Below are 17,587 nucleotides of genomic sequence, written 5' to 3' on the forward strand. Positions count from 1 at the left end.
AATATGAGTTTAATAAAACATTTCTTTAAACTAGATAAGATGCTTGCCTTCTTGTCCCCATTTTATGGATTGGAAAATTGAGATTAATTGTAATATTAATATTTTAATATCAACATAGGAAAGAGGACCTCAAATTTATGGTTTCTCTTTTCATAAAACTCACATTGATCCTCAATATGGGAAGAAAAGAATTTCAGAGGAATCTTCTTTGTTGAAAACTACAGGGGACTCTTGCAGCCTAGAAGGTACAGGGAACCGAAGCCACTGGGAATGCATTTTACAAGACGTCCTTTGTGTTATTTCAGAACCAACGCTGTTGACATCATTTATAAAAAGATATAAGGGGCAAATCAGGGTTGCACCAAAAATAAAAGCAAGTATTTCCATCCATAGAGGGAAAACAGCACTTTGGGAAATTCTAATCTTAGTTGCAAATGTCAAAGAATGCACACTGGATCTTAGCTAACAGGGAACGTCTGCCAGAGCACTCCCAATGGCACATTTCTTTAAGACAATGCTAAGAGGGACAAAGTGACGGAAAGAATGCATAGAGGACATCCCTGTGCAGAGTTTTCACTTACACTCTCCATACCCAGCCCTATGCGTACAAGCTGAAAATGAAAATAATCAAATATTGAGATACTATATGTCAATCTACCAACGTCTAACTCCATAAAGAGAAGAGAGTAGAGCACATACACAGAAGCTTACACTGTTACACACTACACACACACACCGTATGTAACACACACACTATTACACAGACACATACGCACCAGGCCAACAGACACACACAGACTGACACACAGATTCAGACATACTTACAGACACACAAACCCGGATAGACAGACACAAGACACAAAGAGAAACTGACAAATAGACATACACACTCACAGATGCGCACAGTCAGACAGACATATGGCATACATCCACTCCCAGAGATTTAGACAGACACAAGAACAGAAGCACACACGCACACAGGTAGCAGGCACACACACATAGTCAGACTCAGAGATAGAAAGTTATGCACAGGGAGCAGACTCACACAGACAGATGGATAAACAGACTCACACACAGATTTACACCCACAATGAGAAAGACACACATAAAGCACTCACAGAGACGCGCACACACAGCACACTCACGCACGCACACACGCTCGTGTAGAACCACAGCTAACACGTGGACTGTGAGCTTGTATTCAGGGCTCCCCAGGACACACAGGCAGAGGTTGGTATTAGGGAGGAAGGGGAGGTCTATCTGCTATTGTGGAAAGAATGTGGGATTTGAAAACAGGGACTTTGAAAAGCCTCAACTTTGACACTGCCTGTGTGAATGTAAGCAAATGATTTGAGCTTTTTGAAACTCATGGTCATTCGCAAAAGAGAAAGAATAAAAATTCTACCTCTAAGGACAGCTGTTGGGGTTAAGTGTGATAATAAATGTGAAAAAAATGCTTTTCAAGCAATTAAAAACATTGATATTTTAGTGATTGTTATTATTATCATGTTCCTAAAACTGTAACTGGCAAAGGAAGTTCTTAAGAAAAGAAAGAGAGAACGTATTATCCACGTCATCCACTGCTACAAAGGCTGACGCAAATCTTTTAAAAAAGTTGAGCTATAAATGTAAGGACAGAAAATTCTGGTTACTAGCATCAATTTAAATCAGCTAATATTATATTGAGTGCCTACTGTGTGCCAGGTATACCTGGAAAGTGAAATGTTCCATTTAGCCAAATATTCTGATTAGTCAATTAGCGTATATAGTCTACATCACACTTGGCATCACTATTGGCAAGGATTATACTATAACAATATAAGCAGCACTAAGACTGAATTTAGCACTTTGAGACCATATGATGCTTCAGAGTCACCACCATAAATATCTTAGGAGCACATAAACATGACCCTAGTATCTGGCAGGCACACAGGCACGGGGGTCCCGTCCCAGTGTCACTCATACCTTGTTGTTGGATTTGGGCAAATCACTTTACTTCTCTCCTATAAAATGAGGGGTGTGACTAAACCATCTTTAAGGGCTCTTTTGGCCCTGATTCAATTATCTTATAGTGTGATAGATTGAACAACTGATGGCTAATGGTGCTTCCATTGAGAGAATGCTGAATATACTAGTTTTTCCTAAAATTCTATAAAAATGAAAAAGTTCATAATTTCATGTCTCTGAGGGGAAAAGATTTATCATCATTGGACTACAGAAAATGAGGTCAATTTATTATGATCCTGTAAGAATGGAAATCGACTAAGAGATTTTTGTAGGGTCCCCAGAAATCCAAGGACAGAACAGACATTAGGTCTCTAATTCGCAAAGCAGAGGTCCCTAAGGAAAATCTGCAGGAGGTACCGAAGCCAACATCTGTGAAATGGGATGCCAAAGTCTGGAGAAAGTGCACATAACTCTCAAGCAGAGCACCTTCCTACCAGCTCAGAAAAATCCAGGTGGACCCAGTTTCCCAAGCAGAGAGTAAAATAATACAGTGTGTTCGCATGTGCTAGCTTACGTTTTTCTGAGAAGTCGAAGAAATGAGAATCTAGACAGATCCCTCATCAGACTTAGGAGGCAGTTTGTATTGTCTCAAGCAGCTTTGTGAAAGCTTAGGAAATTAGTTTAGAATCTACTCAGCCTCCCTAAAATCGTGTTTTAAACTGAACCCAACTTTAAATATTCAAGTTTTACTTGGTTTTTTTAAAACATGATTTGTCATTTAAATGGTCTAAGTCTTACCTTAAAAACTTCTTTGCAATCAAATGACTTCAAACCTAATATATTGTTTCAACTGAGAATCATAACTATATATATTTTTATTTAATGGGCATTTTTTTAAATAACTGAAAAATTCCTGGCAACATATGTTTTGAATTTTCTGCAACTCAGATATTTTTATATTGTTTAGTACACTGAGTGCATCCTAAAGGCTCTCTGGGTGGAACTGGTCTAACTTGGAGGTTGAGAACTCTTCAGAAATGCTTCACGAATTTCCTTACGTGGGGTGACACAGGGTGAAGCCACTCAACAAGAAATTTGTAAAATCTCCTCCTTCGCATATTGGTTGTCTTTCCACTGGAAAAGCCCTGCCTCCAGGTCAATAGGACAGGCTCCAAGCTGAGGAGGGGTACAAAGGTAAAGAGTCTAAGGCAGATTTAAATAAATTTCAAATGGAGCTCCACCTACAGAAGTGCTCTGGGAAACCCTACACAAGAGAAGAGAATGGATTTTTTTTAAGCCATGGTCCTAGGCACTTGGCTTATAGTTTCTTGATTAATTCTCAACAACCAGCTAAACTAAGTATTATTTATCGCAGATGAGGACACTGAGGCTCAGAGAGGTCACAGAGCTACTGAACGATAGAACGAGAATCTGAAGTCCAGGTCAGTCTCATTCTACAACATACTCTTTTTTCACTTTTCCACATTTCTCTAATGGTCTCTGCCATCATTTCTTTAAACTGCCACCAGGACATTCTTCTTAAAATGTAGTTCAGATTAAATGCACCACATTCACAAACACGTTCTATGGTTCACAATTATCTCTCTCTTTTTTCTTTTTTTGAGGAAGATTAGCCCTGAGCTAACATCTGCTGCCAATCTTCCTCTTTTTGCTGAGGAAGACTGGCCCTAAGCTAACATCCGTGCCCATCTTCCTCTACTTTATATGTGGGACATGCCACAGCATGGTTTGCCAAGCAGTGCCATGTCCACACCCGGGATCCAAACTGGCGAACCCCGGGCCGCCGAAACGGAACATGCGAACTTAATCGCTGTGCCATTGGGCCGGCCCCCACAATTATCTTTTTTAGATAAAACCTAAACTAGACATGTCAATGATCTGTTTCAGCCTGGCTTTCTACCAACTATATGTCAGGCACTGGACATGGCCTGGTACATGCATTATTTTACTGAATCTTCACAACAACCCTTGTGCTTGGAAACTATGAATATTTACTTTTCTTAGATGGAGAATCAAGGATTATCTAACTCCAAGGATTTTGATCTTGTCCATAACCATAATCAAGTGGATGGGGAAGCTATAAAGGAAGGGAAGGAGGGAGGGAGGAAAGGAAGGAAAAAAGGAGGGAATAAAGGTAGGAAGGAAGTTAATTAAAGAAAAGAGAAGAGGGAGAGAGGAGGGGGACAGAGAAAGAGGGGGGAAGGGAGGAAACATTTATTAAATGCCTAATATGTACATACAATATTTACTAGGAGGTTGAATAGTGCATCATTTAATTCTCAAATCCTGACATTTTTACAGATAAGGAAACTGAGGCTCTGAGAGATTTACTTAGAAAGTGATAAAGTCAGGATTGAACCCCGTTACCTTTCTACTGCACATGTCCAATACTGCTCTTTGTAAATAGTAAGTACTTAATTAAAATGGAATGGAATTGAAAAATAGCATGTTCACAGGAAAAAGAAGAATGCATTGTTAGTCACAAGACTCAAATTAAGGTAAAGAAAGCTAGGTATAAATGGATGAAGCTAAAAATAAATTACAAGGTCTGTTAAGAAACAGCTCTGGAAAATTATTATAGTTTTCAAAGTGAATGTTGTAGGAACATTCTTGAGTATGTCACAAGCGTTTAGGCAGACCCACAGGAGAAAACCCACATTTCTCCTGAGAAACTCTTTTATTTATACAGTAGAAAAATTTATATAGTGGAAATTTATATATACAGTAGTAGCAGATCTTGGTAACCAGGAAGCTCACAATCAAGTCAGTGGCCCACCTCCAGTAATTATGTAAATATGTATTACAAAACTTTTTGTGCACTATCTCCTCTCTAGTTTTTATCTTATTTTATTATAGGTAACACTGCAAAACATCTAAAATTGTTTTTGCATCAAGGTAATGTATAAATATAAGTAATATAATTTTATTTTTTCTCCTTATTTCAAATAGAATAAAACCGATAATCATTTCTCAGAGTTTACAATGTTTGATCAATGAAGGCTGTTCTTAAAGCTACAGTGAATGGAATGAAAGCATACACTGTGTGTGCATGTATCCATGGTCTAGAGTAGCGCGTATGCAGAGCACACCCCCAGCAGTCGCAAAGACCATTTAGAGGGTCCCCTAGACCAAGTTGTTTCCGTGCCTTCCTATTCCCTCCTGAGTTCACACTGGGGTTTCCCAGAAGCTACATGGTGCTGCGACACAGCAGCAGACTAAACGCAGGAGCAGAAACGAGAATCAAGATATCTTCCATGCCAGACATTAAAGAGATTTGCAAACACATAAAACAAAGCCGTTCTTCTTACTATTTTTTATTTTGAAAAACATACTTATAATGCTCAAACATATTACTTATATTAACATCTAATGGGTTTACTAGTTATATTTAAATAATTTTGTAAATGTTTTAGTTTTAATATCTCATATGATAAATATTGATAGATATATCCCCACATAAACAAAACCTCTTTGAGCTCTTTAAGAATTTTTAAGAATGTAAAGAGGCCCTGAGACCAAAAAAGTTGAAAAGAGCTGACCTAGAAGGATTAAGAGATTCGATCTAGAAAAGATTAGATGTAGAAGGATGACGGGTTAGAAAGTACCTGCCATAGTGGGAGTCTGCCATAGTGCCACAAAATCCTCATTAGAAAATTAGCTCTATGCACGCCCAAACCAACAACTCCCCAGGCACAGTTATTAACAGCGGTGTATTAAATTTTCACCCTTTCACCAGGAGATCCATCGACTGGACATGACCTTTTGACTTAAAACACTTATTGTAAACAAAACTAAAAGTCTCATATTTGCTCCCTCCCCCACCCCAAGATACTAGGAAGTGTCTTGAGCCTTGTACACCTATATGAATTCTCACCATTCTTTCCACTTAACATGCTGAGAAGAAAGGAGCCAAAGAAGTTTGTTGTTGTTGTTTTATGAATTAGGTCTTAAACTAGTAGCTAGGCAACCAATCAAGTAGCCCTGACAACAGAAATAAAAGGAACCCGATGATGACATTCAGCCAGGAACATACGCACAGCCCTGCTTGGGTGCCCAATGTTATTGGTTCAAATGTAAAATCTAACATTAATAAAACTTAGCCTTTTTTTCTAATTTTATAGCATTTTGATCTACATATGCTGTTTTAGAAAAACACTATCACAAGTATAAATATAGTTATTCCTTTCAAAGAAATATGCATGAAGCATATATATCTAGGTAGACTTCTTTATCTCATGATTTTAGCATTCACTTCATTAAAATTGATGTTGGAAACTCAGATGTATGTCTTGGTTCAGATTTTAAGTAAAATTGTCCTGTCAGTCTCACAAAGATGTAGGGAACAAATGAGACCATGGAGAGAGGGAACAGGGAGCAAAATCTCGAGCTGGTCTTAGTTTCCTGATCTGCAAAACAAGGATAGTTATACCTACATCTCTGAATTTGGAAAGATTCAAGAGATAAAATATACGTAATAACATTTTTGAAGCATAGAAGCCCTATAAAAATATTTCTTGTCATGATGTGAAAAGTACTAAATAAATGTTTTTCAAAAACCAACCACTGCTCTGCTTTGCAAATGGGGATGTTACAATTAGAATTTGTCCCCTTACTGTGAAATCTCTGATGTGTCCACACCCCTTGTTATACAAGTTGTTGTTATCTTAGGAACAGGTTGACAGAAAAAAAACACGGCAATCAAACATGTTGGTCAACTGCTCACGAAAACGACTGTCCTGATTAATCAGTACTATGCACACCTTTGGAAACAACAAGACCTCCCCAGACTGTATGCTACAGAAGATGCTCATTCATTCCGAACACTCTTTGCTAAATAATTTGCTCACAATCCCCTTTCACTTACTGTTGTATGGCTGTATTGATCTTCTGTCTGAACTTATCCTGTCACGCAACAATGAATATCTCAGTCAACTGTATAAATAACAAGGAGCTGTGGCAACTGACAGTGTGAAGTGGAAGACATCCATATGTTTTTCATTTCCAATAAAAGGGGGCAGTATTACATCAGAGTAATACTGATGTACTATTCTGATATTTTTGCAAAGTACGGTTGAGGAGCAAGAATATACTCTAGAAAAAATTGAACAACTTCTTTTTTTGAATAAATAGGAACAAGTTTACAATGCACCCCAGTGATTGGATTATTATTTTCCTATTTACTTGATTGAAAAATACCATTTTGGTACGAGAAATGCACATAGTTATCAAGAATCAGATTATTTTCAAAAATCATAGATTGAAATTCCATTTTTTTAGAAACATATTAAAGTACATACTAAATCAGTAAGAACAAAAGCTCCCTAGCACACTAATATAATCGAATTTGAATATTATCATGTTGGCTATGGCCAGATTCTAGCAGGTACCTAGTATATACAAGTTACTCTAAGAATGAAAAAGAAAAATACATATCTTGACTTTGTAAGGAAGTGACTGTTGGCTTCTTACTAACCTTCTGCTCTATTTAAAATATTTTGGCCCCAAGGAGCAGTAGGTTAACACATTCACCACTGGCGAGAATCAAAGAGCGGAAATTTAACAAAATTAGCAACAGATCTGACAACCTGCCTGAGGTCTTAAAGTAAAGAAGTAACATTAACTGAGCATCTCCTATGCCATATATGTGCTCTACATATGTTTCCCCTCAAAATTCCCCTCAATCCTTCAAGGAAAGTATAATTATCTCCATTTTAAAGGTATGCTAAGACTCATGGAGGCTAAGTAACTGAACACAGAAAACAGCACGGCTGCTTCTAGAATTAATCCTAGAAACTGAGACCCAGGATTAATCAACTCCAAAAGCCATCCTCTTTCCAATACACCATGTGGCCTCTAATTCTATTACTGCGCTGGGTCTGGCCACCTCTTCTGCTTCTTTGTCTATACTAGCATCACTCAATCGTCTGTTTCCTGACTATCTTCCCAGAGTCAGACATCATGTCAGGGAAGAATGCCCCACTCAGACTGAAGGGGACAAGTACATGGGAAGCAGGAGGCTAATGCTTTTCTGCTTCAGAGTTTTTATTTATTTTTACTGTGTCTTGTTTCATCAAAGATTTGAGATTGCCAATGTAAAAAGTACTTTGTATATAATAGGTTTAAAGATCTCATAGAAAATTAATAAGTGAATCTGGTCCTGTTCTATAAATAAAAATAGGACTGACTAAGAATTAGGAGAGCTGAAATGTAATTCCTGTTCTGCCATGAATCTATATGTGATTGCGGGTAAGTCATTTTCTTTCTCTAGGTCTCAGTTTTCTCATCTGTGAACTGAAGCGATTGGACCAGATCAAATGTAATGTAAGAGATTCTCAGAAGATGAGGAGAATAGCAGTTTGGGCCACATGCCTATAGATGTGTAACCTGCCTAGATTATCTATGAGCAACTCTGATGAGTAGCTAATCAGTCTACTGGCTCATCAAGATTATTAAGAAGAGCAAAATAACCAGATTCTCCAGTTACAGAATACCATTGCAGGAAGCGCTCTAACCAATCACCGAGTCAGCATTCAAACAATAAGAAGGTCAGAAAAGTTACCGAATACACTTTAACACTAAGAAGGCCCACTGTCTTGCCTCTCTTCTAGCCAGATGCCCTTAGCTTAGCTCTAATAACATTTAGAAGCAGCCTATTTAAAATTCTGCTATGTATTTTCATGAGTAAAATACCCTCTATCTTAGAGATGTCAAAACAACAAAATTTGGTAAGCAATTAGCCTATAACATGGTCTCACTGCACTGGTACTTAGGGATGAAGATGGCTGGTGTTCTTGGTGTGGAAAGTTAAAACCCAGGGCGATAACTCTGCTGGCAGGACTCTCACAGTCCACACACACAAGCTGTGTTCAAATGATGGAGCATAACAGCTCCTAAGGTGCCGTTACAATCTATTGCCCCTACAATCTACATTTTCACCAGACCCTAAATATTCTATGACACAGCCGACCAGAACAACTCCATTGGTGCCGTTCTGGCCGATCAAGTCAACAATGTTTCCTTTTAAAGTGTCAAAATAGGGATTTACCCCATAGAATGAACTACACCATGGGTAAACATGTATTCATAAGGACATATATGCGATTCTATATGTGCTATAAAAACACAAGCTCCCCTAAAGCGTGGTTTATATACATCTAATGTTACTAAATGTCACAAAAACACTCTGCAGTGGCCATTTGTGATGCTTTGCCCAGATCCCCCGTCAGGATCCTGAGAGAGTTCTTCTCTCAGCTGCAGGGAACGTTGTTGGCAGCGAGCCCTCAGCTGCTGGCCCTCTGCAGCATTGCCTCAGCTGAAAAGAGTCACCTCACCCAAGGTCATGTCCTCTCCCCAGGGCAGCACTCATACTACGACTGCTTGACACAAGGATATAAAAGCTCACCTTCTCCACCAAACTTGAGACAACTGTGAACGACCATGGCAGCCTCAAAGCTTCCTATGGAGTTGACTGAGGCCTTGGTCAAGACTGCATCGCAGTATAATCCTACTTTCGTCCTTTCCCTTCCCAGGTGGCAATCAGGAAGAACACTCACCAATAAATCTGCTTGATAATCTCCATCTCATAGTCTGCTTCTCAGGGAACCCAAATCTGTGACACACTCCTTTGTAAAGAACGCCCAAATAAGAGAGCAACAAGGTGTGCTTAATAAACTACAAGGTTCTATGACAACAACACTGTGAAAGAGTCTTTAAAACTGTATTATCAGTTACAAGAACAAATTCATAAGTCTAATTGTGGATCTTTATATGTAAGGAAAATGAGATAATTCCAAAGTGGACAATTTTGAAGACACTTAAGCTGAATTTGTCGGAATCCATGTTACCAATCTCATTGCACATTATATATTTACCCTCTTTGACCTCAGAAGAAAATCTGATCCTCAGAAGAAAAAGTAGTGTCTTAGGGAACCTCATCAAATTAAAATGGATATTTTGATTATTACAAAGCCAGTGCTACTATCACAGGAGTCCTTTACCATTGTTCTTAGTTTACTCTCTGGCTGCAACTAACCTAAGAAGCAAGGATAGATACCAGCTCTAGAAACTAAACAAAGCCTAAAACCCACAAAATATAAAGTCAAAACAGGGACATTATTTGGGAACGAGCTCATGTTAAGGAGAGCTTGTGAACACAGTATCCCTGAATATAACGGACTCTTCTGGGGCCCAAAATTCAACTCCAGTAAAGTTATCTAATGAGTCAACAACTCCCTTCAACTAAGAAACAAGGGTTTTGTGGTTCTGTAGAAACCACTTCGCCACTTACCTTCAGGGGCTCAGTTATATTTGGTGTAATATATTTTAGAACAAATTTGGATTCATTATCTCTTTAAGTCTTACCTAATCTCTCATCCCTTTCCTACGTCTTCCAAAGAAAAACAAGATATCATTTCCAAACTTCAAACTTCTTCCTCCCAAATAAATTAAGAAAAGTCAATGAGAAATATTTAAAATTAACCTGTAGCATTTGAAGTTAATAGTGTCTTAAGTTTGAACTTGAACTCCAACTGATGATACAAATTCAGCAATAAAGGGTCCCAGTGTCAGATAAACAGAGAGACCCACTGCTGGAGACAAACCGTGCCCAGTGCCAGTTTACTACTAGGTTTTGTGCAAACGGGTGGGGCTGGTGCTATTCCAAGCCTGTGTAGAAGACAGAGGGGCTTCCTCGAAAGATGGAGTTGCTGCAACAGTACTGAATTTTTCTCATTTCCCCCTAAAATTCAATGGCATATACACACATTGTTTTAAATATTTTCTATGTTAATATTCCAAAGAAAAATTTCTAGATGCATTTTTCAAAGAAGTATTTCATTTACTCACTTTAATCAAAAGCAAATGATTTTTCATAATTTAACAAGTATAGCTATTTAAATAAAGTAATTTGTTTGTCATGGTATGAAGTTTCTAAAATACATTCATTCTAAATATATATTCTTTTAGCCCAGTGGTTTTCAACTAGGGGCAATTTTGTCCTGCCTCCCCCAACAGAGGACATTTGGCAATGCCTGGAGACATTTTTGGTTGTCGCTAAATGAGGGAGTGCTACTGGCATCCAATGAGTGGAGGCCATGATAAAGAATTATCCTACCAAAAAAGTCAATAATGCTGAGGTTGAGAAACCTGAGCTAATCCATAAACCTGAAGTTTCCATAGCTTTGTGTACCAACTCAGTTGAAAGGAGTTGAACTATGTGAGCTGGCCAAATTGCCAACATCTGAAAAATCTACTCTGTTTCCTTCTGCTGACCCTCCCATTATTCTGTGAGGATCTCATATCTGTGACAAAATAGTACATGTGTTTCATATATTCAAAGGTCACCCATGTAGTTTAGTTTAAAAGATATGGAAAACATTAGAAAGTGCCTACTCTGTACCAGGAGCTATGCTAGGTATATTCACATATATCTTATTTCACTGTAATCCAGATTACTATCCTCATTATTATAGAGGAAGAAATTGAGATTCAGAGAGGTTAATCAACTTGCCAAATATCACACAGCTGGTGACAATTCAATGACAATTATTCTAGGTGAGAATACATATATTTAAACTCATTAATACTTTCTTATATATGCAAAGAAAATTTCTGAATCACTAATGATTGCTAATACTCAAAGAAAATTTCTGAATCATTAATGATAGTTAATGGGGTGAGGAAGGAATTACCTTTTTACCATATATCTTTCTGTATTATCAGAATTTTCAGTAAGCATGTATTACTTTCATTTGAAAACTAATAAAAAAAGACTAAAACAAATTACTGACATGCTTCTCAAATTAATTTTAGGATCAAGCCTTGAAAAAATTGCCAAGTAGGAGATGGTACCTGTGCGTGTACCCATTCTCTTGCTTTGTTTTTTGGTGAGGAAGATTGGGGAACTCAACAACCATGTGCTCGGGCCAGCAACCCATTCTCTTGTTTTCAACCCAGTTTCCCACTCAGTATCCCTATGCCAAAACTTGTTTATCTACCCACATCTCAAAAGAGGATCTTTTAAAGTTATTCACATCAAGACAAAATATATTATCATTTCATGGTGTTCTCATAGCATCTTAGGTTTAAAGACTGACTCTTTGTTTATCTCTAATATCAGAGTGGTAGAAGATGTTTAGGGGCAAGATTTTTCTTCTCTTGTGGTCCTGAAACTTCACTCTATACATGACCATCTGTTCAGGCAGTTTTTAAAGAGGGGTGCTGCCTTGTGAGCCCACTGCCAAGGACGGAGCGCTTACAGGGGAATGGGGCGCTTAACTGATTGAGCAGATCCAGTGACTGGCATGTGCATGACAAGTCCCAAGTATATAAAAGTTTGTGGCCTAACAGGTACCTAAAGACCCGCCATTCACCCAGATCGTTTCTCTCCTACCTGATCTGAACCTCTCACCAAGGGGATTAATCAAGGCAGGGGGTCCAATAATTATCAATTTTAAATATTATATATATTTATTTAATGTTAACATCAGTAACTCAGTGCAGTCAGAACTGAGAGTAAAATGAAATTCTTTATTAAGCTTTGGGAAGTCAACACTTCCACAGCTAAGCTTCCTAATTTGGGTAAGGACTTTGATCATACACATTCTTTGAGAGTTCCATAGTACTCTCACCCCCTCAGACCCCTTCCCAGCCCCTCGTATCCCAGAGGTCTCCTGGTGTGGCTAAAGAGTAGAGATCAATCAAGGATGAGTGGTTGATTCAACGTGAGCAACGGCTCTGCATCCCACTGTAATGGGTTGAATTGTGTTCCCCAAAAAGATATATTTAAGCCCTAACCCTTGGTACCTGGGAATGTGACCTTATTTGGAAACAGGATCTTTGCAGATGTAATCAAGTTAAAATAAGGTCAAACTGGATTAGGGTGGACCCTAACTCCAATGACTGATGTCCTTATAAGAAGAGAGAGATCTGGAGACACAGGAAAACACACCGAAGGAAGACAGCCACGTGAAAAGGGAAGCAAATATTGGAATGATGCAGCTACGAGCCAAGGAATGGCAAGGATCATTCATTCATCAGACAATCAGAATTTTTCACCAGTGCATTACAGTAGCCTCTCAACTGGTCTCCCTGTTCCCGTTCTTGCACATTAGGCGGAACGATCCTTTTACATGTAAATCAGATCAAGGCAGTGCCCTGGACAAAGCCTGTCTGGGGATTCCCATCACATTCACAGTGAAATGCAAAGCCTCCCCAGGGCCTGCAAGGTCTGACACCCTCACCTAGGCTGTCGGATCTTCTGCCTAGGGTGTCACTTTACTCCTTGTCCCACTGAATCCTTTGCACCATTCTTGCCACACTGGCTTCCTTGTCGCTGGTCCTGTACTCAGGGCCTCCACACTTACTGTCCCTGCTACCTGGCTGCTCTTCCTCCTGCTCTTCACGTGACCTGCACCACGGCTCCCTTCAGATCCCTACTCAGAACTTCCTCATCACCCCACCTAAAAGAACAACCCTGTAACTCCCTATTTCCTTAACTTGTTCCTATTTTTCTCATGGCATTTATTCACCTCCTGATATTACTGACATTATATTATGTGTTTCATTGTTTATTTCTTTACTGTCTGTGTTCCCCTATAAGAATGTAAGCTCTGTGAAAGGAGGGATTTTGTCTGATTTAGTCAATGTTGTATCTCCAGTGCCTAGTACAATGTCTATTATAGAATGAGCACTGGATAAATTACTTGTTGAATCAAAAAATAAATGAATTCATTTTGTAAATTGCTTTGTTTTAGTTTCTGCTCTGACTGAGAGGAAGCTTAGAAATTCACTCAATGGTGAATCACAGTAACATATTAGCCTTCATCGTGAGCATAAATGCTTCTTCCTTTTTTGTTAATATTCTGATATTCTATTTTTATTCTAATAACCTCACATATCCCCTTTATTAGAAGGTTTTTCTAAATCTTTTGGAATGGGACAGAAAGACAGCAATAGGTAGGTAGGTTGGGTGCCTCAGAGGCAACCCACACTAAGTATAAGGGTGTATTTATTAATCAGCAGTAATGTTTGAATGTGAGACAAGTCAGCCCTCAAGCCAAAAGCCCAAATCTTTGGCTGCAGGTTGATGCATGGGGGCCTGGAAAGAGCCAGATGAAAAGGAGCCAAAGCTTCTACCAGAGCCCGTGAAAGAGGGAAGCAAGCTTTACCTTTTCATTCCTGCAGTTGTTCAGCCCCATATTATTCATGGAGGACAGTTTCCCATCAACACCATGTGGCTGTTGCTGCTGTTGCTCCCGTTGGATCTGTTCTCGCATCTTCCGAGCCTCCTGAATGGCTTTCATCACTGTATCCTGATCCCCAAACAGGGCAGGGGAGTTGAGACTGGACAGGATATCTGCACACATAGAAGGCATTATTAGAGGATTGCGAGGTTAGGCTCTTAAAAAATACCGCTACTCTCCCCTCCCCTGAAGAATGCTGCATTCTCCGAACAAGGAAGGGGCACGTTTGCTCTTAAGAAAACCGCAATACTATGCAGAGAGCACAGGAAGCCAGGATTTTTAGCCCTTGGAGGATCCCCCAACACCCAGTTTAACTGGGCTCTGTCAACCCACCTCCTCAGAGATGCAGGTTCCTAGATTCCAATTGTGTGTGTGTGCATCTATCTATCTATCTGTCTATCTACCTACCTATCTATCTATCTATCTATCTGTATCTGTCCTGCTATACCTAATGACTAGTGGGGGAGGAGTGGGGAGGTAGGGGGTGGGGAGGGGTACAGAGATATCTGTTCAGGCTGCTCCTTATATGTGGTGTGCTAATGCAGGAAAGCTGTTTCTGGCCTAGCAGAAAAAAATCTGTGAAGCCACACGCGCACTTTAGTGACATCTGTATCTGTGTGTTCTTATGTCCACTGCAGGAGAGAGGGGGTGGGAAGGAATACACCACACTCTCCGTTCCCCAATCACTGGCTGGTTAATGACGCATTCTGCTCATCATGCTGCCTCAGTTATTTACCAAGAGAATGACAATCCATTCCCTACCCTCAACCTGAACACCCACTGCTCCCAACTCTCTGTCTTCGAGCCAGTGAGGCTGCATGTGCAGGAACAGTTTTCACATAAGTACAAAGCTTCAAATAAAGTGATAATAGATATTTACTTTCATTATATTCCATGCAACACAGAGGGAAAACATTCCAAATTAAATTGACTAATTTTCCTCCATATCTTGCATGTTTTTGTAGGTTAAAATTAATACTTTAGATAACCTTTTCCAATTTTAGAGAAAAAGAAGGCATTTGCTTGCTGACTAATAAATTTCAGCTGCTGTGGTCAAGTTTAACGTGATCCACTTGTTCATATCCTGGCATAGGCATTTCACAGCAGATGTATGTGTGTACATGTGTGTGTGTGTGCACACAGCTCACACACACAGACAGGACAGAGGGAACCATACTATAACCAAGCTCACACCATGTGTCTATGTGTGTGCAGTGCATGTGCATATGCATTTAAATTTAGAAAATATCCGCAAGGCTATCTATGGAAATTTTTTAAAAGTCAGTCACTTTTTAGGATATAGAAAACCCATATCTTTTGCTCTGGAGCTTTTCTGATTAAAAAAGAAATTTCTGGGGGCTGGCCCCGTGGCCAAGTGGTTAAGTTCACGCACTCCGCTGCAGGCGGCCCAGTGTTTCGTTGGTTCAAATCCTGGGCGCGGACATGGCACTGCTCTTCAAACCACGCTGAGGCAGTGTCCCACATGCCACAACTAGAAGGACCCACAATGAAGAATATACAACTATGTAGTGGGGAGCTTTGGGGAGAAAAAGGAAAAAAATAAAATCAAAAAAAAATAAAAGCTATAAATTAAAAATTAAAAAAAAAAGAAATTTCTGTCCAATATTGTCTGGACAAGAGTGCTATTATTTCAGCCCCATTCTAGCTCATGATCTAAGAAATTCGCTTTGCTGAAGCATAAACTCTCTAAGAGCAGGGCCTATGACATACTCATCTTTATCCTCAAGATGCTCAGTATAGCAAACAGATGCTTTCCAAAAAAATTCAGAAGTGGATTATCAGAGGGCCATTTCAAGATCAAGTCTATTATTTATCCTTATGTTAGCTTTTTTCTCTCATCTCACAACTTCCAACAATCCAGCAATCAATCATATTCACACGCTGGAAATGATTCACTTTTCTCTCCCACAGCAGTATCACTGACTTGGGTTGAAAATCTCTGGGCCCCTGAAAGAGGCATCCTGACCCCAAATGAGAATAGGCTGTTTACGGTTCCTAATGCCCCAAACTCCAATGAGGAAGATTTACATCTCACCATCAGAAGATTCACTTAGACTCACCACAGTTCAGCAAATATTCCAACTGTGAGTTCACAAAAAGAGCACTGAGTTATATGGAAAAGAACTTGGATTCTAGTCTTTGCTCTGCTAATTAATAGCTACATGATAATTAACAAGACAAGAAATAACAAATATTGGAGAGGATGTGGAGAAAAGGGAACTCTGATACACTGCTGGTGGGAATGTAAACTGCTGCAGCCACTGTGAAAAACAGTATGGAGATTCCCCAAAAATTTAACAATAGAACTACCATGTGACCCAGCTATTCTGTTTCTGGGTATTTATCCAAAGAACACAAAAACACGAATGCAAAAAGATATTTGCACCCCTGTGTTCCTTGCAGCATTAATAACAATAGCCAAGACTTAGAAAAAACCTAAGTGCCCATCAAAGGATGAATGGATAAAGAAGATGTGATATATATGCACAATGGAATACTACTCAGCCATAAAAAAGATGAAATTTTGCCATCTGCAACAACATGGATGAAGCTTGAAGGTATTATGTTACGTGAAATAAGTCAAAAGGAGAAAGTCAAATACCGCACGATTTCGCTCATAAGTGGAAGATAAAAACAACAGCAACAACAACAAACACATAGATACAGAGATTAGATTGGTGGTTACCAGAGGGGAATTGGGGAGGGAGGAGGGTGAAAGGGGTAATAGAGCACATGTGTATGGTGACAGATGGTAATTAGTCTTTGGGTGGTGAACATGATGTAGTCTACACAGAAATCAAAATATAATGATGTACACCTGAAGTTTATATAATGTTATAAACCAACGTTACCCCAATAAAAAAATAAAAAATAATTAAGAGCTACAAGGCTCTAGGCAAGTCATTTTATCTGTAACAACTACCATTTACTTTATTATACAATGAAAGTAATAATAATATACTACCTAACTCATAAGATTATTGTGAAAAATCAAACGAGATAAGATAGGCAAAAATGGTTTTTAAACTGTAAATGGCTATACTTACACATGACTTTATTATTATAATAAGCATTTCAGCCTCCATGACTCAACAATGCAAAGAAGGTAACATCGTAAAGAAATGCTAGTGCTAGTCCCTAATCCCTTTGAATCTGTGTCTTTATTTGAAAATTAAGAGCTTTAAAGAGCAACAACCACATGAATACTGATCTGGCCCTCTGCTGCTGACAAGTGCTGCCACATTTATTGTTCCATTCTACACATATGTGTAAATGTGCTGGTATTCACTCAGCCCAGTCTTTTTAAATTGCATGACTTCTAGGTCCCAAACACCTTGTTAGGCACTTTATATGCA

General features: G+C 39.0%; 1 protein-coding gene across 48 annotated transcripts in view; it reads right to left on the reverse strand.

Moving 5' to 3' along the window:
- Positions 1 to 17,587, reverse strand: part of SOX6 (SRY-box transcription factor 6) — a 571,438-nt gene that overhangs the window by 62,815 nt on the left and 491,036 nt on the right. For all 48 annotated transcript variants that reach the window (XM_070491207.1, XM_070491211.1, XM_070491215.1 and 45 more), the window contains one exon: positions 14,136 to 14,323. In XM_070491207.1, coding sequence (XP_070347308.1) covers positions 14,136 to 14,323 — 188 coding nt within the window. The remainder of the gene's footprint in view (positions 1 to 14,135; positions 14,324 to 17,587) is intronic.

Source organism: Equus asinus, chromosome 20 (assembly GCF_041296235.1).
Source record: "Equus asinus isolate D_3611 breed Donkey chromosome 20, EquAss-T2T_v2, whole genome shotgun sequence".
Taxonomy (NCBI): Eukaryota; Metazoa; Chordata; class Mammalia; order Perissodactyla; family Equidae; genus Equus; species Equus asinus.